General features: G+C 34.0%; 1 protein-coding gene across 1 annotated transcript in view; it reads left to right on the top strand.

The window, feature by feature from the left end:
- Positions 1-405: 405 nt before the first annotated feature.
- The window catches only part of not (ubiquitin carboxyl-terminal hydrolase nonstop), a 269,611-nt gene continuing 246,558 nt past the window's right edge, over positions 406-23,458 (top strand). The window contains exon 1 of the mRNA XM_090375042.1: positions 406-706. Coding sequence (XP_090231168.1) covers positions 587-706 — 120 coding nt within the window. The 5' untranslated portion in view covers positions 406-586. The remainder of the gene's footprint in view (positions 707-23,458) is intronic.

Raw genomic sequence — 23,458 nt, 5'->3', positions numbered from 1 at the left:
TAAACCAGAATAACTAATTTTTTTCCTGAATCTTTGCATAATAATAATTTTAATAAAACTATAAAAATAAATCCTTATTTCACCGATTTCATTTTGAAGGTACTGTTTATTTTAATAAACGCTAAAATTTAGATTTTTGAATATTTAATGTTCATCGATCATTTTCACTACATTAACACATTGTGTTCTTTTTTTTTTTTTTTTTTTTTTTAGTTCATCAATATAAGATAATATAATGGCGTTATTTCACTAAATTTATTTTTAACAGAAAGAGATGCTAAAGTTTTAGCTTTCTTTTTTGACTCAACGAGAAAGCCGTGTACGAAAATAAGCTAGAATACAATAATCTATAACATGCGCAGGATAGTGTGAGTGTTAACTCCTCTGCGCATTGTCATTGTTGGTGTACGACATCCGTAAACATTCTACTCCAGGCGTTCAATTTATTCTTACCTTATGTACTTAGGATCCTAGCGATTTCACGCGTTAGTTGACAGTATTAAATTGTACTTTAAAGCAGTATATTTTGGCCGGTTGGCTGTGGTGGGAGGCGAAGGTTTGTGAATAGCTTGCATGATTAAAAAGTATGAGTGCACATGGCTGTACGCATTTGACAAATTTCAAATCTCTAAAAGGGACCCAGTCATTTCGAATTATTCACGCATATTTTATAGCTTGCGTGTCTGAAGAAGCTCGTAAAAAGAAGGTAAGAATACTGTAAACGTGCATTAGGACCGGTCAAGAATAGCTGTGTTAGCATGTCAGGCGCAGTGCGGCCGGCATGGAGTAGGCAGCCGAAAGCCTGTTCCATTTTTCGGCTTTTAATAAATGTAAAGTGAACATAAAGCGTTCAGTTGTCTGTTAGACTTTTGAAGCTTAGTTCGTTGAACCGAATCCGGTTTTTATTAGACCAGACGAATAACACAAAGCCATTTCTCTTTCAGTTGAAGAAATATTTATTAAACACTTTTAAAAAAGGTAGCTACTCTGCTGAGCATATACAATTTAAAATGTTCGGTTGCTTTGCAACCGAACTTAACAATCGTGCTGGGGAACATGCGGTTCTTATCGGACAGATCACAGATGCTGTTCGGCATCACTGCTCCCCGTATTGTATGGGAGCTCAAACCGCAATGCGTGAAGGAACTCTGCGGGGCTATAAGATGCATGAATTACTCATCGGTCAAGGGCATTGTTACTTTTTGCAATGAGTGTTAATTTTTCCCTCCCCCAATTTCTGTACAATTGATGGATTCCTTCGCATACTTATTATTTCCTCATTATATGTTCAGTAATGTTGCCTACTGTAATCCAATTGGGCCCAATTTTATTGAGTAAGAAATGAACAAAAGCGAGATAGGCGACTCTTCTCTTTCCGATCTGGTGATTCAGTCCTCTTGACACACACACATTATAGATTCCAGAGCAGTATTTTTTTATTGTATGAATTTAGAAATTTAGTTTATTTTAATCCTCTATTTTATATTAGCTGGACATTTTTTAAAATACATCTTTGGAAGGTTTTGGTTTCACGATTTTATTTTCAGCAATTTTGATAATGTTCGTACTAACACACGCCCTGTTGTTATGTCAAACGTTTTTTTTTTTTTTGCCAAGTTGCTTTACTTTGTTTGCATTGCACAAAAAAAACCGTTTTTTTTTTTTTTTTTTTGTTATTAAAACAAGCATAAAGCAAAACTGCGTTTCGGAATTTAGAACAGAAGTTAATGTTTTATTATGATTTAGAATCTGCACATGTGAAAAATGGAATAATAAAAAAAATTGTTCAATTATAGAATCATTAAATAATGGAAATCAGCAGAATATTAATACTTTTTTTTGTATATTATAAAGACAGCTTGAATGACTAGCAACAAAAGTCTCATTTACTGTGTAGAATTTCACGCAGTAAAACCGAAAGTGCATGTAGGAGGAGAGGAAAGGCTTTTATTTTTTAGGTGTTAAGATTCGTTATATTCAAATTAAATTGTTAACTTTCATTATATTTATTATATTGTAATGCACATATTGAGGTATCATATTTCAGGTGACATTTGTTGGATCAGGTTTTTATTTTATTTTTTTTATTCTTTATGAAATTATTTAAGAAAATATATTAATTTGACTGCAAATGAAGTTTAAAGTATAGAAAAAAATTAATATAGTGGAAAATTAAATAAATGCTTATTTGGTTCAAATAAAAAAAAAGATTGATGGAGTTGTATACTAGTTAGATAGTTTTCCAATTAAAACAAATTGATGTATGAAAGTAATGGTAATTATATTTTTATTAGTTAATTACATTTTAATAAGTGATGGCATTTCTGCCTTAATATTGATCAAAGAATAATGCATGTTTATATATATATATATATATACACACACACACACTTATGTATGGAATTACATGGCATCTTATACTGTGGAGATTTAATTGAAATTAAATATCTTATCTTTTTAATGTAATGATTTTCTTTTATATTCTCTTTCCTCAAGTGATATGAAATTCCCATATGTAAATGCAGGGTTCACAGTATTGTAAAATCCAAAAAAAAAAAAAAAAAATGCTTTTTTTGTTTATTCTTATGGGTATCTCAGAAGACAATTTATAATAAAATCAAATCTTCAGACTCTTACTACATCATTTAATTTTCTGAAATATTGTATCATGATTCATGTAAGTTTTTATCTGATGTTTATTGTTATTTATTATGATTCATGAAAGTTTTATCTGATGTTTATGTCTGAATTTAAAATGTGGATGGATGGACAGTGGAAAGTTAGCAGATTTATGAGTGGGAGAAATTGAATCAAGTCCGAAATAGAGGGAATATTGAAAATAAACAAAAAAAAGAGAGGAAATTTTAATGTAAGTAATTTTAAAATAATTGCAAATGCTAAAGAAAAAATTAATATATATCTTATATTAATGTAATTTTTATGCACAGTGAATGAATGATTAGTGGTTTTTTTGTTTTTTTTTTTTGTTATTGTGCATTTTATATATTTAAAATTTTTTTCCCACTACAAATTTCACTTTATTTTTTAAAAATGAATAGAGTTATTAACAGTTTACAAAATGTACTTCCTAATAGTATTTATTTTCTTAGCAGATATGAAGTGGCATACTTGCTAGGAAGGAAGCATCACCATCATCAGTATCCCTTAAGCTTCCTGTGAACTGTAATACAGGACAAAAGATTTGTTTGTAAACAGCCATTCTGAAAGATTTATTGAAGGAGATTATTGCAAAGAAAATATGTGAATGAGAAGGGTTTGTGGTTTCAATCAAGAAGTTGAAATTTTCATATTACATTTTGTGTTTGTAAGTAATTTGAAACTACCAAAATCACTCATAACTTGAAAATATATTACTGCCAGGAAGCCCCTCTTCTACTATTATTACTAAAAACTATAAGAGGAAACCTCATACCTTTATGTAGGACCAGAATTCTCTCAACCCTCACAATGTGAGGTTTGAGAGAATTTCAGTCCTACCTAAAGGTTTCCTCTTATAGTTTTTAATAATAACTTTAGTAGGACATATTGAGCTTTATCGCTCTTACAATCATAAGTAGTAAACTATTATTATTATAAAAAAAAAAACAAGCTTATATGATCTAAACTCTTTAGTCTTATTGTTAATGTACTCTGCTACAGTACCACTGCTTAACAGATAATAGCAAAATGTCAAGATTTTACAGTGTATTTTTGTATAGTTAGCATGAGGAGGAAGAGGACATGAGCTCATTGAAAAATGGATGTAGACATTGAACGTTTAACAGCTGACTTGTAATCGATGAGTAACATGCTCCCTTTCAGTGACTAATGTGCTCCTTGTAATTGATGAACAACATGCTCCCTTGTAATCGATGAGTAATATGTTCCTTTGTAATCAATGACTAATATGCTCCTTTGTAACTGATGAGTTTGTTTCTTTAGATAATTCCATTAATTTAATCATTGTATGATTTATTATAGTAATGTTAATTGGAAGCAGATATCTTGAGAATTGTGTGAAAACTGAGAAAATAAATTTAAACATTCAGAATACTGAAATGTCAGGGGTAAATGGATTAGAATAATGAATTTCTGATTTGAATTAGAAAATAAAAGTTTGTGTTTCATATTGCCATTTGGCTCTTTAATAGTACTGTGTTCCTCAATTAGCCTAAGTATTTAGGAAATGAATTCCTCATGAAGTGCAGTTGGAAATATTGCAGTAAAGAATAGCTAACATTGTATTAACAATTGTTTTTGAAATTTATATTATTTTTCCACAAATTATTTAATTATATTTTATTTTTCTTTTAAGAAAGTAAAGTAAAGCTTTATTGAATATTTTTAGAATTAGAGCTTCACTGTTTAAGACTCCACCCACCTTTGTATACATGGTGGTTATAATTAAATATTATCTCTTTGGCTACCTGTAAGTTGCAAACCATGAATTGCACTATGCAGAAATGAAACAAAGAAAAGTTCTTAAAAGTGACACCAGGGTGCACTTGGTACTGATGCAGTCAGTGTGCAAAGGCAATCTCATGATACGACCTGGCTTAGTAACATGTATATCTTCAGTGTGATAAAAGTAAATGTTGCCACAGTAACAAGCAAAAGTAAAGCTTTGTTGGTAAAGCTATTCTATCAAAACAGTGTTTTTGTCCTGAGGCTAAGGTGTCAGTCCATTATGTCTATAAATTCTACCAGAAAGCAGTAACACTGTGATTGCATTTTGGATGTGCTGCCGTTGAAGAAACTTAACAAGAGGATTGCTTTTCCAAAAAGGATAGGAAATGAAAAGAAAGAGGTTTTTTTTTTTTTGGCAGGATACTGCCCAGTTGTGGCTTTGATTGAAAAAACTGCTGTTGCTATGTGCTGATAATGCCATATGAAATGCACACTCTTCTAACACTGTCACAGCAATGTTCGACAGTTTAGATATTCCAAAAGCATTAATATTCAAAGTGCTTCAGGTTGCACTGATTTCTTTATGAAATCATGTACTGCACTGATTAATTCCATGATTTCAAAGTGTGCACACTGTTTGAAATCATGTAGAGTTAACCAGTAATTAATCACTGGCTAGGATGGAAATGGATGTTTAGCTTTGAGCTTTGGAACATCTTATGGATTGATGAGTTTTATTTATAGCTAAGCAGCAGTGTGAATACCCACAATGGTCTTCTCTGACTATGATTTTACCCTTCATTATGGGGGGGACATTTGGACACTGCGAAAATTACAAGTTGTTTACTATTTAATCTCAAAAACTAAACTGTCATTTTACCACTGCTTAGTTCCCACTTCTCTCTCCCTCCCCCCTCCCTCCCCCCTTTCTTCTGGGCCAACTGAAGAACAGGGTTTATTAAGACATTAGTCATTCTCTAGTTGATGTTAAGGGAAGCATCAAAGGGCATGTTGCTAATATTCTCTATAACATGTTTTGGACAACAGTTACTCGACTGCACTCGGTGCCTCCGTAGCCAGGTGGGTAGGAGCAACAGTGCGTAGCACACGCTTCTTGATTAGACTGGGGTTCGAGCCCATCACTACTAAATATGGAGGATGCAAAAAGGTCAGGGAATGACCACCGCATATTCCCGGAGCAATATGGCCTTAGTTGCTAATGCTCCTAAAAACCAAACAACAAACAAACAAACTCTACTGCATTCAAAGGTCGCGGGTTCGATTCCCACCTTGGGCTTGGATCAAAGTACTGCAAAAACCTTGGGAGGTGCATTATGGCCACAGAAGCCTATGCGCCAAAAACTACCAAAAAAAAAAAAAAAAAATACTCTACTGCACTTACAGCATGTTTACAAATGGCTATCACGTATTTAGACTCAAGCGTTTAGGGCATAAGCCTCAAGCTATGAAGGAGTCTAGACTATGTATAAATGGCTATCACTTGAGCAGTTTTATCTTTGCAGTCTCTAGCTTCTTCATCTGTATCCAAAATATGCATTTTTCTGGATGCACTTCCATTTAAGTAATAAATATCTTCCAATTAAGTGCCGATTCAGCGTGAAACAGCCATCTTCCCAGATGGCTGTTTCACGCTGAATTGGTGCTTTATCAATGTGGAGGCAGGCATTGGAAAAGTGGAATCCTATTGAAATATATACCAACTTTAAACATCATGTATTTATATTGTGCTAGGAAAAGCCTAATTGTAGAGTTGAACTGTTGAGTTTCATTGAATGAGAACAATGAGTCCGGGGAACAAAAAGAAACTTAAATTTACATTATGTGAAGCAAAAGAAATAGAGAATAAGAGGATATCTATATTACATTTAATATAAATATTGAGTGATTTGATGCTACTTTAGCAACTGCAATCCTGCTAGATATTTTAGTTAATGAATTTATATATAATTTAAAAAAATATATATATATATTTATGTGCTATTGCCTTGTAAATTTCCAGTGACTGCCAAGGACTATTTTGAGCATGAACCCCATTTTCTTAGAACTTGCTAATACACAGGGAACATAAAATATTCAAGCTATTTAAAGGTGACTGTTTACCTATAATATGTATCTTTCTGCCCCTTCCATGATGGTAGTTTAATACTTATTGGAACCTCATTAGTGGGAAGCCAGGCATTTGATAACAAACACTATTGAATTCTAGGTTGGTAGATGATCATTAGGATTTTGTTTTTCAAATGACAGACTTTCCAGTGATGATGCTAATTAGCATTAGCAGAGGCATATGATGCAAGAAAGCAAGCTTATATAGCATCAGCCAGAAAAAAAAAAAAAACACCTACAGATTTCACCCATCCATTCGTCCAAAAGTTTGTCCAGTTCTTCCTTGAATTTATTTAAGTTATCAGCTTCCACAAGGACAGATGGAAGTTTGTTCCAGCAATCAGCTACCTACTGGCTAAAGGCAAATTTCTGCACGTCTATTCTACAACTGTTTTTCCATAATTTGAGTTTATGCCAGCTCAGGTTCATAATCTGAGCAAGAGGAAGAATCCCATCAGCATTGAGCCTGCTCAAACCATTCAAGGCCTAATACGCCTCAATCAGATCAGATCACCTCGCAGGTGCCTAGTCTCCAGATGCTACAATTTGCAGAACTTAAGTCATTTTTGTAAAGCATTCTTTCTTCCCCTCACCAGTCTTGTTGCCCTTCTCTATACCCTTCTTAAAATGAGGCCTCCAGACCTGTATACAGTACTCAAGGTGTGGCCTAACCATTGCCTTATACAAAGGGATAATTACCTCCTTATCCCTGCTAGAAAAATTCCTGTATATCATTGACATGATCCCATGACTGCTCTGGCAGCCTATCTGCACTGCTCAGAAAACTTCATATCTGACTGCACAATTACCCCCAAGTCTTTTTTATTCTTCACTATCCTGAGTGTAGTACCACACAGTTGGTACGTTTCTTTGGGGGTTACCCATATGCAGTACTTTGCATTTGTTAATGTTAAACTTCAGTTGCTATTTCTCAGCCCATCTGCCCAACTTTTCTAGATCCTGTTGCAGTAGCATATTGTCATTACTGTCATTAATAGCCCTGCCAATCTTTGTATCATCTGCAAACTTCGATATTAAACCTAATATACTTTCCTCAATATCACTGATAAATATACAAAACAACAGTGGGCCCCACACCAAAACCTGGGGGACTCCACTAATAACATTAGTCGACAAATGGCATTGTCCATTGAATACCACTCGCTGTCTTCTTCTGCTCAACCAACCTTTATCCATTGTAGTAACTTTTCTTTAATGCCATACTGCTCCAATTGGTACAGTATTCTTCCACATGCAACAGTATCAAAAGCTTTCCTGAAATTCAAGTATATGATATCAAAATTATTTTTTGCATCCAGTTCCTTTGTGATTACATCATAGTATCTAGTCAAATTGGTCAGATAAGCCTTCCCCTTAACAAACCATTCTGTGTCTGAACTATAAATATAGTCATCTCTAAATTATCCTGCAATGCTTCTTTAACCAGTGACTCCATTATTTTCTCAGAACAGAAATTAAACCAACAAGGTCTGTAATTACTCTTGTCACCCTTTGATAATTGGGGAAGCATTAGCATTAGTAGAGGCATTTGATGGAAGAAAGCAAGCTTATGCAGCTTCAGACAAAAAAAAAAAAAAAAAACCACTTCCACGTCACCCCTCTGTTCGTTCGAAATACCTGTCCAGCTGAGACATTTGACAATCTCCGGTCCATGGGGACCTCTGAGTCCAAGGAAGCTCTCATAATTAGGGCTAAGGGTTTGCTTACTTCCTTTGCTTCCTCCTTTAATATAACTGGGTAGATCCCATCTACCCCAGGTGCCTTTCTTATGTTTAACTTCTACAATTTCTCCTCCACTTTTCTCTCAGTTATTACAAAATCATTTAGCTCCCTGTTAGAGTTTAATAAGCTTCTGCCCTTCATTTCCCTACAGAATTCCTCGTGTGAATGTAGATGCAAAATACTCATTCAGTTTGTCAGCCATCTGTGCAAGATCATCAACAGTCAAACCATTTATATCAAGTGGACCAATCTCATTCATCCTCTCCCTTCTAAAGTTATAAGTAAAGAAGTCTTTACTGTTTTCCTTTGCCTAAGATTTCTCGTAATCTGCCTTCGCTTGCCAAACCTCCTTTGTGACTTGATTTCAGACTAACTTATATCTACCATAGGCTTCTTTTTCGCTTGATGATTTATATGCATCCCATGTAGTTTTGTTCTCTACCACGAGTCTCATTAGTTCCTCTGAGCGCGGCACCTCCGTAGCTAGGTGGGCAGGAGCTGCAGTGCGTAGTACACGCTTCTTGATTAGACCGGGGTTAGAGCCTGTGACCACCAAATACGGAGGATGCGGAAAGGTCAGGGAATGACCACCGCATATCCCTGGAGCAATATGGCCTTTGTTGCTAATGCTCCTAAAAACCAAATAACAAAATAAGTTCATCTGACATCATGTGGGCCTAAAACTTGAACAGTATTTCTTGGTAGATATGAAAAGCCTAGTAGCATCCAGGATTAATTCCTTGAATGCTTCCCATTTAGAATTTGCTCTTGGTAATATCATCAGTTGGTCCCACTGTATAGAATTTAAAAACTGTCTGAGACCACTGTAGTCACCTTTACAAAAGCTAATACTCCTTCCTTTACCCCTGATGGTAGTTATATCTTTAAGTAAATCCCACATCATACACTGATCACTGCCACCTAGTGGTTCTTAATGAATGAATAATCACTGCTGATAATCAGATTAAGAGTATTACTCCCTCTGGTTGCCTCTTGAACATGCTGCTGCTGTAGAAAACAATCATCCAATAAATCCACAAAAGTCTTGCTAGTGTGTAAGTGACAAACCCACGGGTTCCAGTCAATATCTGGGAAGTTAAAATCCCTTATAAGACATCCTGATTTACTGGCCCACTTTTTTCTCTGTATAGTTGTTCATTGTACTCATCAGAGTCATTAGGCCTATAACACACTCCTACCCTCATTTTTGCTTTCCCAGTGCTTATTTCACACCAAACTGACTCAACATTGCACTGTCCACCAATGTCAACTGGATGCACTGCTTTAGATTTTGTGTTTCTTAGCTAACAGCATAACCCCTTCTCCCTTCCTATCCTGTCTGTCATTTATATACACAAATGTACTCCTCACATTCCAATTCAGCATTCTTTATATCTGTGTGACACCGTCTCTGATATTCCAACAATATCCACCTTTTATGTCTTGACTAGCACTTTAGATTCATTAAATTTATTTGCTATACTCCCAGCATTGGTAACATGCAAGTATATATGCACCTGTTCTTGGGCGCCTCTGTAGCCAGGTGGGAAGGAGCAGTAGTGTGTATCACATGCTTCTTGATTAGACCGGGGTTTGAGCCCGTCACCACCAAATACGAAAAATGCGGAAAGGTCAGGGAATGACCACCGCATATCCCGGAGCAGTATGGCCTTAGTAGTTGCTAATGCTCCTAAAAACCAAAACAACAACAACACCTGTTCTTACTCTTAGTTACACTAACACAGCCCATGTATTTACTTGTTTCTTGTTGACTCCCAGCAGTTCTTGAAATTCCCAGCAACTTGCTTTCCAGGCTACTGCTTTTCCAATAGAAGCAGTGCAAGAATCACTTCCATCTCTGCTTGCGACTACTATTAATCTATTAGGCTGTGATTCACCCCCCCCCCCCCCCCAAGCTAGCAGTTTTCCAACCCAGCTAACATTACCTCGGTAGCATCTGCAGATATTCTTGCACCCTTTCTATTTAAGTGTATCCCATCCCTGTAGAAGCAATCTCTCCTTTTAAGAAGCTTAGACCATGCTGAGAAAAATTCTACCCCATGGGCCTTGCACAGTCTCTTCAGTGCCGAATTGGTTGACAAGGCTCTCATCATATACTCCCTCCTATCGTATCTGGGCAGAATTGCATGCATTTTCAAATTTAACTGTAACTCACAAGTTTTGTCATTATATTATTGGTTAGCACTCAAACAGCTATCTGGGAATTGTTGGAATTTTGTATATTTGGTAAATAGTCTTGGAATAGCCTGAATATTTTGTGTTCCTTACTTATTAATGGCCTTAAAAATTTAATTTATGCCCAAAATAGTTCTTGGAACTTTACCAGACAACAGCATGCGGTGTTTTGATTTTGTATGCCTTTACTGTAACTTGATCGAATAAATTGTATTGTGTATATGTTGACTGTGTTTTCCACGCAGTGCCGAATCCTTGCATCACGTTTTGTATTTTTTTTTTTTTTTTGGGTTAGCCTTTCATTTCACGTGTTTAAGTACTGTCTTCTCCAAATTTCATCTCTGTATAATTCGTGATTTGTCACCTACAGGCAGTCGAAGCGATATTCGTAATCATCCTTTATTTGCATGTAATACTTTCAGTATGACTTATGTTGGGAGGAGGAAAAAGTTTATTGGCTATCACCTTTAGTGATATTAATTGTAAAGCTTATGATTCTGAAGGTCTTTCCTTTTTTGATTTGCTGCAATTATAAATATTTCAGTAAGTTGTATTAAAATTTAATGAGACCTTTAATGTCTCCTTATTGTTATAGTTTTTCATGGCAATGAGAATTCACGTCTGGTAATTAACAAATGGCTGAAAATGAAAAAAAAAAAAAAAAATATATATATATATATATATATATATATATATATATATATATATTAATAGCAACCTAAAAAGCAAAAGTTCTTCAGAAATGTTCCAAAAAACAGTTTTCTTCATTTATTTTTGTTTTTCATTTGTACACTTTGTCATTGCATCTCAGTTAAGTCTCATAAGTAAAGTGACCAGATGTCCCGGATTTAAGTCATTTGCCCCACATTGCAAACTGTTCAGGAAAATGTCCCGGATTGGACATGTAGCCTCCATCCTTGAATCATGATTTTGTGTGTTTAAATTTTATTCTGCATCCTTGTGGCATCTTTTGTCTCATAGATGGTGCTGACTGATCACATAAACTGTAATCTCACATCTGTTATTTGTGGTTAGAAGGTTATATAATTGTTTATTGGCTACATTTTTTGTATGACAATTGTAACTTTGGAGAACAAAAATAAATGTATTAATTGCATTAGGTTTATTTGTATTTTTAAAATGAAAGTAATATTAAATGTAAATTCTAAATTAAAAAAATAATTTCAGATTAAGAAAAATTCACTTCACTGAAAATTATATTTAATTTCTACTGTTTATTTTTATTATTTCACAAAAGTACCTATATAATATAGGTATTTCTGTGAAATAAAACAAATATAGGCTATTTTTGTTTTTTTAAAGAAGTGTGATATTTTATAAGTTTAGTTCAAAGAAGTTTATGTATTTAATTTATATTTTGTATGTGAATATTTTTATAAATAAAAAAATTTAAAAAATGTGTATATTTAATTGGTTGGGGGGGGGGTTGTAAAATCGATGTCCCGCATTGGAATACTAAAGACCTGATCACTTTACTCATAGTGTCAGAAACATTTCATCAACAATTAAAGCATTTTTTTTTTTTTTGGTGAAATAACATATTGTTTAAAATACAATACACTATCACACAAGAAGGGAAAGATACCATTCTGATTAAGTAAGCATTCTATTTTGCATATTTTGAAAACCACTATTTGTTCACTTTTGAATACAGCGAGAAAAGAAAAACTGATAGTCATCTTTTATTTGTATGCTTTCTGTACTGTCTGCATAGATTTTGAAATTTCCAAAATTCATGGTGTTTCTGGGTACTTTTATTGCTAATTCTAAAAGTTCAAACTGTTTTTACTTATGTATAGCTTTTTTGCAAACAGAAAAAAATTGTTTTCCTAGTTACTATGAATATAAGTAATATGTGACACACAAGTATAGACATGTTGAGAGCTGTGTATGAACCTGTGAAATCTTTCACCCAAATTCAGTAGTTTTCTAGTGCAGTCATGCTAACTGATATCTGTTTGGAACCTGATTTTCATATTCTGTCTTTGACAGTGGAAACTTATGGCTGTGTGAACAATCCAAATATATTTTGTTACATTTGTGGTACTGTGTTGTGGCAAAACAAAGGCACGATATAGCATCACTTGTGAAAAATGTTTGAGACCATATTTTTGGAATTAAATTAGGTGACTAAGATAAAAGTTGGGGTCACCGCATAAAGTTTGCCATACATGTGTGGAGAGCATGAAATAAAGGCCATCACCTTTGCTATTCCCATGGTGTGGAGGTGAACCTCAGGATCATATTAGTGACTGTTACTTTTGTTCTGCAGAATGAAAGAAAGTAGAATATTGTGTACCCCAACAACGTTATTTCAGTTGTAAGGTCAGCACCCAACAGACCTGAACTACTGATACCACTTATACCAGTTGTTTTTGAACATATGTCATCATTTCCTGAATCGAATGCTTGTAATCTAAAGGGATGATATAAACTATTGTGACAAAGAAATTTAGAACTCTGGACCACAGCTGTTTACACAAAGTGAACTCTATCTTGTGAGAGATTTAAATCTACACAAAGGGTCTGCAGAGCTTTTAGGGCCAAGACCGAAATCCAAGAATCTACTGGCTCCACAAACAGTCTTTTCTTATATACAAATTGTGAAAAAGAACTGGTTTCCCATTTTCTGAAGAAAGTTCAATGATATATTTCAACAACATTCCAGAACATTGAAATTATGTACTAACCCACAGAGTGGAAGCTGTATATTGACTTATTATTACTATTATTAGCCATATGGTGCAAGGAAGTCTGAGGCTTATGCTGCACCAGCCAAAAAAATTCCTGAGTTACCCTAAGAGAGAGAGAGAGTCAGAGTCAGAAGTAGAAAGGAATCATCAAGAAAGAGAAGAATGATGATATCCGGCTCAGGACCCCCCCTGGATGTGCCAAGCCCATACTCACCAGATGTGAGTCCCTGGGGTGAGATATCAAAGTAAAGCCTCAGAGAAGTTCTCCTTCATAATGGAAACAAATATGTAGCCATTCCTTTAGTCTATTCAGTATACTTAAAAGAAAAATATGAAAATTGGGAAAATGTTAGTATAAGGATCATGGTTGGCTAGTGCATGGAGATTTTAAAGCTTATTGGTCTGCTACTTGGCTAACAACTTGCTAAAGAACAGTGCCTTGCTTTCTGTGCAAGCGAGATAGTTGAGCAAGAAGTGAACAATGGGAAAGGAAAGTATGGCCACCAAGACATTCTCTGATACCAGGTTTAAAGAACATTAAAGATGAGCTACTAGTAGATCAAAACAAAGTACTGTTATCTCTGCACGTAAAGCTAGGTTTAATGAAACAGTTCATCCAAGCCTTAAATAAAGAAGGAAATTGTTACAAGTATGTTTGCACCAAATTCCCATCACTTATTGTGATGGGAATTTGGTGCAAAGTGGCTTTAAAGATGTAATATGTAATTTTTTTGGGAACAATAAACACCCAAATTAGATGATTGTGAGCAATATGCTGGAGAAGTTCAGAAAATGATGCTGTGATGTGGGTGTTAAGGTACACTTCTTGTGCCACCATCTTAACTCTTACCCAGAAAATATATGGGTAGTTTAAGTGAAGAGCAGGGGAAAAGATTCCATTAGGATATAATAGAAATGGGAGAAAAGGTAGCAAATATTAATATGGCTGACTCTGCTGGATAAAAAAAAACAAACAGTAGTCACAGAATCTTGCTGCCTGAGGAAATGTAAAAGGTGCAAGGTTAACCCAATATGGTATATAAGAATCTAGTTTTTTGCCATCTATGCTTGACAGAAGGACAGCCTTGATATTTCTGTTTTTATATATTTTTATGTAAATATAGCCTATTTATAAAGTCTTTAAAAATAGTAAATAAACCAGAAATAACTCCAGCAATATTTTTGGTTTTTTTTATTTTTAAAAAATTCTTACATAATAGAGCAAATTTCAACTATCTTTTTGAAATTTCCATTAAAAATGTAGCTCAGATTACTTACCAGCAGTAAAACATCAAAATGCAGACTAGTGTAATCTGTATTGATGTTTCATGATGATCAGAGTTGGCTCAAAACTGCATGCCCTGATGTAACTTCCTTAACTTGTCTCAAGTTTTGGTGAAAATAAATTCATATGGAAAATAAATTTGATTATTTTTCAAGGCTTGGTGCAGCTGTATTGATTGAACATGTGTAATTCCAGCACTTGATATAATTCTACAAAACTACAATAACCTATGGGCAGTTGAAGTTTTGTGGATGTCAGTTTCCATGCTGAGGAAGTGGTTTCTTTTTAATTATTTTCTTATATAGTTATTTTGGGAACAAAATAACTATATAAGAAAATAAACATCCATTAAAAATGAGAATAATTAAATAAGTTTCACACCTTGCAGGATAAGTTTCAAAACATGCAAGATGGTATTTTTTATTAGTGGAAAAGAAATATTGATTTAATTGCAAAGTACATTGAAAAATGGAAATATAAAACTGCAATGGGAGAATCCGAAACATATTATTTAATTTTTTGGTATGCTTATTTGGAAGTTGACAGATTGCTGGTAGTTGCAATTTGTATGCACTGGCTAATGTGTCTAAAGCAGTGGGCTCCTAAATTTTTTGGTGGCACACTCTTATTTTACTTAAAAGGACTAGCGCGCACCCCAGAATAAAAAATTAAATATATGTTTAATATATATATTTTTTTATAAATCATTTACATGGAAGGCATTATATCTAAAATCACATATAATTTTTAAAGATCACAAATAAAAAAAAAAAAAATACAAAACAAAATTAAATTGAAGTTCAAGTACAAAATGCATGTACTTGAATGTGCATGATCGATGGCATGATCAAACAAAGCTGCATATTGAAGTATTAAAAAAACATTTATTTATAATTTTTATTTTCAATTACGTTTTGAAAAACTAAAGTTTTCATAATTAATAAATATTGATTTATTGTGAATTATCTTGTATACCTCACTTTGGAGACCACTGGTCGAAAGCATACCAATGTAAACTTTCATGTTGTTAAAATAGTGCCCATCTGAAAAATGTATTTGGTGAGAATTCAATGAAACACAGCCAAGAGTGTGTGAGTGTTTCATTGAATAATAGTGCACGAGTGATGATCTGAGGAGCAGTTGCCTCCTCAACTGATATGTCCAGTGCAAACCTTAGAATTTGTGGGATTTTGCAAGAAATAGATGTCAAAGCATGGTAACAATTGATATTTCACTTGGAAAATGGCACATCTTGAATAAATATTGAGGCATTCATCAGGTACGTTGACATCTTGTTCCTTAGCATTTGTAAGAGGAACAGTGGGAAACAGATGATTTTATTAGGTGGCTTGATTATAATGGCAAAACATGTTTTTTAAAGAAATTTATCACTTGGTAATGAGGCTTAGTATATTTTGCTTGCTTCACAAACCAATGATGAGTATTCAGCTCAAAGTCATTGACATCCTTCAGAGATAAAAGAAAAAAAGTTCTGAATGAGCAAAGTGATGTCTAAGGTTTTGATCACAAAGATATTGTCCACTTTGATTTCATACTTAGAAGGCTAAACTTTATCAAAAGATTTGTATGCTGAAGAGCTTTGATCTCTGAGACATGTGATCAGAAGAAAAAGGCTGGAGAAATATCCATAAGTAGACTGGATTTTGCTGTATAACAATGCATTTCCCTAAAGATTAATTTTGGTTAAACAGTGATAGGGCATCCATTATTCATCAGATCATGTCCCTTGTTACTTTTTTTAAGGATGACACAACTTGTTTGAGGTTGGTTTAAAAACCCTAGTCTAGTGAAATGTAATTTGTTTGATGGAATTGTTAAATGGCATTTTGGGTTGTATACAGTAAATTTTTAGTAATGTGATATCCTACCTAATTTCTAGGAATTATTATGTAGGATTCGAAAACTCTTAAAGAAACAATGTCATTTCATTATGAAAAACCAATACTTTATTAAACGTAGTATGTTTTGCCTACCTGTTAGCATCATTAGATGAACTTCTATCGCATCATTAGGTGAACTTCTGTCAATTGATGCTGATAGGTAAGTGAATTATTATTTTTTTATTATAAAATGGGGCTTATTGTTTTTTATTGGATGTATTACTTTACAATTGCTATCAACAATGTGTTGTTGCTCAAGTTTCTCCATACTGCATGATAAGGTGGAGATTATAACTGTGTACTTATCTGCTGGGGTGCTGCTCAAGGAAATGTTTAAATGTGTGTATATGTATTCATTTTGAATTACGATGTATTATGACTGTTGGTAGTTTTTTCAGACTCAACTTCTATATCTGTTAGAATTACTGAACTGAGACATGTATGCACCTTACTACATTTTGGTATAAAACAGAGCAAGAGAGAAAATTGTATGTAGTATTATTTCAAATTATATTTAGATTTGAAATCATGGTCTTCCCTCCCCCTCCGTAATACTGATTTATTTTGATCCAGAGTCAGCTGACCTAGCCATTAGATTAGTGGTTTCCAAACTTTGTAAAAATTGTCCCCCCATCTTAGTAATTCATCGCATCTCTCTCTTGCTCACATTGAATAATTGAATTTGCTAATCTGAACATTCATTTGCATCCCCCCCCCCCAGACAGTTTAGGCCTTCCATCCAGTCTTTGGAAGCTGTTGCAAAAAAACAAATTTAGTAATCTGATTGTTGATGTTGCCACTTATGGTTATCTGTAGGTTTTCTCTTTTTCTTAGAGCAGTTCTGCATAAATGAAATGAATAATAAATTAAACAACACTGTACTCAATGTAAATTTTAGAGGCAAAAAATGATTAAGCATTTTTTGTCTTTAAAAATTGTGGGGGTGCAGTGTTGTTTAATTTATTATTAGAATTAATTAATTCCCACATATGTCTTTCTCCTAAGAAATTAAATAACTGATTAGATTTGCTGCTCTTCCAAATTATGAAGTCATCTGTAGAACAGAGCATTTTATGTACATCTTACATAGTCAAACATTTGGAGGTAGGCATAAAACTAATATTCATTCTACTAGGGGATACTGCATTTTCATTTGTTATGTTGTTTGTATATCTCATTTTTAGAACTGTATGTATTTAGTGCATGCAGTAGTGCACATTCTGTATATCGATGTTTGTAAAGTAAAGGAAGAGCAGTAATAATTCTCATTACAGTTCAACATGTGACTTGAATTATTTTATGATTTAAATCTGTAATTTGCTTGGGGGATTCAAAATTGTGAAAACAGTTTAAATTGCCATATATCTTAGATGCTGTGATTAATTCCCTAAAAATATTTATATTTTATAGTGCTGAAACATATATTTAACATTCTTGTGTGTGTGTGTTCAAGTAACCTAGTGACTTATTGATATAGAGAATGAGTAGCTAACATTCAAAGAGGGGGAAAAACATTTTAAATTGGTTCTTGAACTATGAAAGTGTTAGAGGAATCCAGTATATATGGGAAAATCAGTATGGGACAGAACTGTCAACACATATGATTTTTTTTTTTTTTTGCAATTTTGAACATGATAATAAGTAACTGTTAATGCCAATAAAGATGTTAGTTTGATCAGTGTGTGTTCAAGTAACCTAGTGACTTATTGATATAGAGAATGAGTAGCTAACATTCAAAGAGGGGGAAAAACATTTTAAATTGGTTCTTGAACTATGAAAGTGTTAGAGGAATCCAGTATATATGGGAAAATCAGTATGGGACAGAACTGTCAACACATATGATTTTTTTTTTTTTTTGCAATTTTGAACATGATAATAAGTAACTGTTAATGCCAATAAAGATGTTAGTTTGATCAGTATCGATAAAGACAGAAGTGAGAGGGGGAAAAAAAGATATAAAGAAGTGCTGAAAACAGCTGTCAGAGCTTATGTTTTCGTATGAACAATCCTGAAAATTAACACGACAATGTTTGTGAGACCTATGCAGGAGTCATTTTGAAATGTTCTAAGAATTAAAGGGCATAAAGGGGAAACCTTATGTATGTTGGCTATCTCAGGCAGTTCAGTGAGATCTGGATTAATGGATGGACAAGGCTATATTGAAGCCAATTGAGGTCATGAGACATCAGAGCTATAACTTGTGATTTTCATGAGATAATTAGACCTTACAGTTTCAGTTGTGTTGAAAATGTTAATGAATAATACAGTTCCTGCAGTAAGAAACATAGTTTCATATGCAGCTTTCTGCTGAAAGCTTACACCAATATATTTTCAGCATGATGGTGCATCACTGCTGTTACCACTACACATTTCTAAATTCAATACCTAAATAGCCATTTAGGTATTGAATTTCCTCAGTGGTGGATATGTTGTCAAGGCAGTGCGTATAGCACCTTTCAAAATCTTCAGACCTTATACTTCTAGGTTTTTTTATGTGGGAGGATATGTTAAACATAATCATGTAAAAAAACTGATTGTCATGTGTGATCAGATGTTCAAAAATTCTGCCACAAGTCAGTGGCAGACTTTTTGAATATCTGATTGAATTTTTACTACATGTCATATTTCCACATATTATTTCAGCATATTTCTGTATATAGAAAATTTAGGTATGCTTACCCAGTAAACTTTTGGAGATACAACTACTCAGTGTTTATATATAATTGCCTACACAAAGCATAACTTTTACTAAAGATACATCCTCTGAAGTGCTATCTCCATGCCAGTATAGTGACTCTTGTCACTCATTTGCAGAGGTCTAGGTTCTCACTTCTCTCAGTGACTACAGGAATTCTTAAAGCTTCTTCAATTAAGCTGTAGTTAGTTGATGTGAAGTAGTGGAAGAAAGGTCCCACCCCATTAATTCCTCTGACCGTTTGGTCGTCCCGGAGTATAAACAGAAAATTTATTTATTTATTTTATTTTAATTATTCCAGGTTTTTGAGCCTGCACAAAATACAAATCTGTCTGTGAATACACATTTTACAGACAAAATACATTTAAAAATTACAAAAGAGTTACCTCAATATCTCTTCATAGGGTGACTTCTATACACAACTCTCCTAAAGCGACTTATTTAAACATGATTTGAAAATGATTTAAAATACATAAAACTTTGTTAAAATTCAATTAAATGTGTTCAATCCTCTTAGTCCATGAATGAACAGACACTTCCGGATCATAGTCAAAAGGCCCAACCCAACCCCAGACCTATCTAATTCGAAATCTTGAGTGACTGAAGACATTATGTCAGAAATTAAAATAAATGCTAAAAATATGGAATATACTAAAACCTTTGATGATGAAAATAAATAAATAAATTATGATGAAAGCGATTTTCTAAAAAAAAACTTCGAAAAATTTGATCCCCTTAAAGAATTAAGGGGACCAAATTTTTCTACCTTTGTCGTGTTCATAGGATGGAATACAAATGCACCTCTGTATTCTGTCCTGTGAACATGACAAAGGTTGAAAAGTTTGGTCCCCTTAAGGAAGGAAGTTTTAGAAAATCATTTTCATTGTAATTTATTTATTTATTTTCATCATCAAAGGTTTGTTTATTCCATGATATTTTTAGCCACATTTATTTTAATTTCTGACATAATGTCTTCAGTCATTCAAGGTTTCATGGTGAAATTGGATAGGTCTGGGGTCAGGTTGGGGCTTTCGACCATGATCCTGGGGGTGTCTGATCATTCATGGACTAAGAGGATTGAACACATTTAATTGAATTTTAACGAAGTTTTATGTATTTTAAATCATTTTCAAATTGTGTTTAAATAAGTTGCTTTAGGAGAGTTGTCTATAGATGTCACTCTATGAAGAGATATTGAGGTCACTCTTTTGTAATTTTTAAACTTGATTAAAACATAGGATATATTGGGCCTTTGTTGCCCTTGTATTTATAGACAAAATACATATACAACACTGTCTGCTACTATCAGTGGAACAACTAGCACATGGATGATTGCAGTTGATGCACTGAAATGCCTCAGCTGACCAACCAACCAACCACCAAAAATGTTTTACATAGTTCACTTATAACCATACTAAATCAGGTTCCACTGAAATTGGGATCACTCAAATGAGAGGATACATCTATGGCATGATAAATATTTTGAATAATTATTAGATATTAGTAGCCTGTTGTATATTGATGAATTTACACAATGCTACATGAAGGTAGCACTTTCCTCTCATTCATTTCTAGGCCTGTTTGATGTTTCCTTATGGTTTTTAAAAGAAAATAATTGTTTTTTTTTTCCCCTCATTGAAATCCTACTTTCTTGAAAACATTATCTGCATCTTGGAACTTGGGGTTACTAACTTTTAGGAAGGACGTGGATCTGTTGGAATGGGTGCAGAGAAGAGCAACAAGATTAGGCAGTGGCATAAAAGTACTCTTACCAATAAACATATCAGGTCTGTAAATTGTAGCATTTGGAAACTAGGCATATATGAGGATAATTGATTGAAAGTGTTTAAGGCTTTAAATGGGTTTAGTAAACTGAATGCTGATGGCATCCTTCCCCCCTCCACCTTACTAAAATTGATTTTATTTTTATTTTTTAATTAATTTATATTTTTTCTATTTTATTTATTATTTTTTTTGTTTCCCCAATGGTCACGTGGTTGTTTTTTTTGTCTGCATTCATAGTGATATTTCATGCAAGTTTGATTCAGTGCCATCAAGGTGGTGCCACTAAATTTGTATTAATTGTTATTTCTTTTAAATTTATTAATTGGGTATGTTTTATTAATTGAAATTTTTTCTAAATTATTTTAGGAACACGTTCCTTCTGCAAATGAACTATGTCACGCAGCCAGAATTTTACATTGGTTCCAGGAACATTGTCTACTGCGTTAGCCTCCCCTTCCACCAGGTCTCAGTCCAAATGAGCACCTATGGGGCATGATGGATTGAGTTTTTTGAAGTACAGATTCACAACTATCCAATTTGCAGCTATGTAAAGAATCTGGGCTAACATGGATGAGCATCCCTGTGACATGCTTTGAACACCTCATGAGGTATTGACATACTTTGAACACCTCATGAGTCCACATCACAACAAATCCAATCTGTTCTGAGGAAAGGGAAGGGAACCTACTCATTATTAACCCTTCAGTAGTTGCAGGAAAATTTGAAATTCATTTGTGTACATGAAAATTTGAAAAATCAGAAAAATATAAATGCAACCTTGATGTAACATGGGTGTCAGGTGACAACTTTAATACCTGCATTATAAGCGATGTGCGTTATAGCCAAAAAAATTTACCATTTTTTTTTTTATCAGTTTGTTTAACATAAATACACTTTACTTAGTAAATAAAACTTTATTCACTAATATTTTGAGTATACAGACTAAAAGTGTTACTGGTTATATTTATCCCTTTATATTCTATTAATACACAATGCTGTTGTGTATTAGTAGAATGTAAATATAGTGGACCTGCATTTTACGCATCTGTTCGGAAATAGTCATGTAATTTAGTTTTCCGGAACTGATAACAGAGTTTTTTCCAGTATGTAATTCTTAATAGTGGTCAGATGCAATAAATGAAGATGTTCACTGTCACTCTGACATTCAAATCATTCCATCACCTTATTAATATTTTCAAGCACTTTGTTAATTTCTGGTAGTTTTTCCTTATACAAGTCATCCACATTTATCTTCTGAGTCACTTCCTGTGTCACTGGCCTTCTGTTTGTCCATTGTCTTCCGCTGTTCACAGAGGCTGCGATTTCTTCCTGAATCAGCTGGAGCTTCCACATCACCTCAATCCAGGAAACCAGGTTATTTGCTCCAAGACTGCCATCGTATGTTACAAGCAGCTTTTGCTTCTTGTTTTGAAAATGCTGCTAATTCAAAATTATTATTAGTAATCTTGTCTTTTTAATACATTTTTTCCAGCAGCTTTCTTTCTCCCATGTTAATCCAATATTGTATGCAATGTCTTTCAGTGTTAATATTTTCAGAAATTTTAGAATTTGAATTTTTGAGTTCACAACACCGGCAAGTAGCTCATCACGGTAATTAGCTTTGATGGCTAAAATAATGCCCTGATCCATGGGCCGAATTAGTGCAGTTGTGTTTCTTGGCAGAAACGTGGCTCCAATTTTGCATCTTTCGATTTCGGCCAAAGGATGACCTATGGTACAAATTCACTTTCAGACCATGAAGCAAAAATATTACTTCATCCAAGCATTGAAGCTATTTTTGTAAATCACAAGTAGAGATTTCATGTTGATATGCTTAAAACACCAGGGATTTCAACTTTTATCAATGCACAATGGCTTTAGCTTGTGATTTCCAGTCTTGTTTGTGCACAGTAATTCCCTCTTTGTTAGTTTTCATGGCTGCTTTTTTGGGTGTCTTTTTAATATCCAGTGACTTTTCAGCGAGAAGTTTATAGTACTGCTGTTCACAGTTGTACAACTGTTCATTTGTGAATTCACCATCTTGAATCACATTACACAGAAATTCAGGAAACACTTCTGCTGTTTTAATGTCACCAAATGCAGATTTGTTTACAAGATTAACTTGGGATATCCCATGACCAGCCTTCCATTGCCACCCTTCAGAAGCTTTTAATATGGCACCATCTCCGGCGCCTCCGTAGCCAGGTGGGATGGAGCACACGCTTCTTGATTAGACCGGGGTTCGAACCCCTCACCACCAAATAAGGAGGATGCGGAAAGGTCAAGGGAACGACCACCGCATATTTCCCGAGCAATATGGCCTTAGTTGCTAATGCTCCTAAAAACCAAATAACAAACAAGGCACCATCTCCATCAAGTAGCTTATGAAATTTAAGTTTCTGTGCTGTCAAAATTACTCTGTTTATTGGTACTTCTTCACTATACTTCTGTAGAAATCGCTTGCATGTATTGTTCCGCATCACTATTTTCATATTTCTTTCCTTGGAGGTCTGCTACATCATTCTGTGGAGTCTATGAATTAATGCAATATTTTCTTCCTCTTTCATCCAACTGCAGATCTTTCCTTCTGGAATTCCATACTCAT

The sequence above is a fragment of the Mastigoproctus giganteus genome, chromosome 6 (genome assembly GCF_048544385.1).
Source record: "Mastigoproctus giganteus isolate SK-2022 chromosome 6, ASM4854438v1, whole genome shotgun sequence".
NCBI lineage: Eukaryota > Metazoa > Arthropoda > Arachnida > Uropygi > Thelyphonidae > Mastigoproctus > Mastigoproctus giganteus.
The sequence above is the reverse complement of the archived record's forward strand: the minus strand, read 5'-3'. Positions and strand labels throughout refer to the sequence as shown.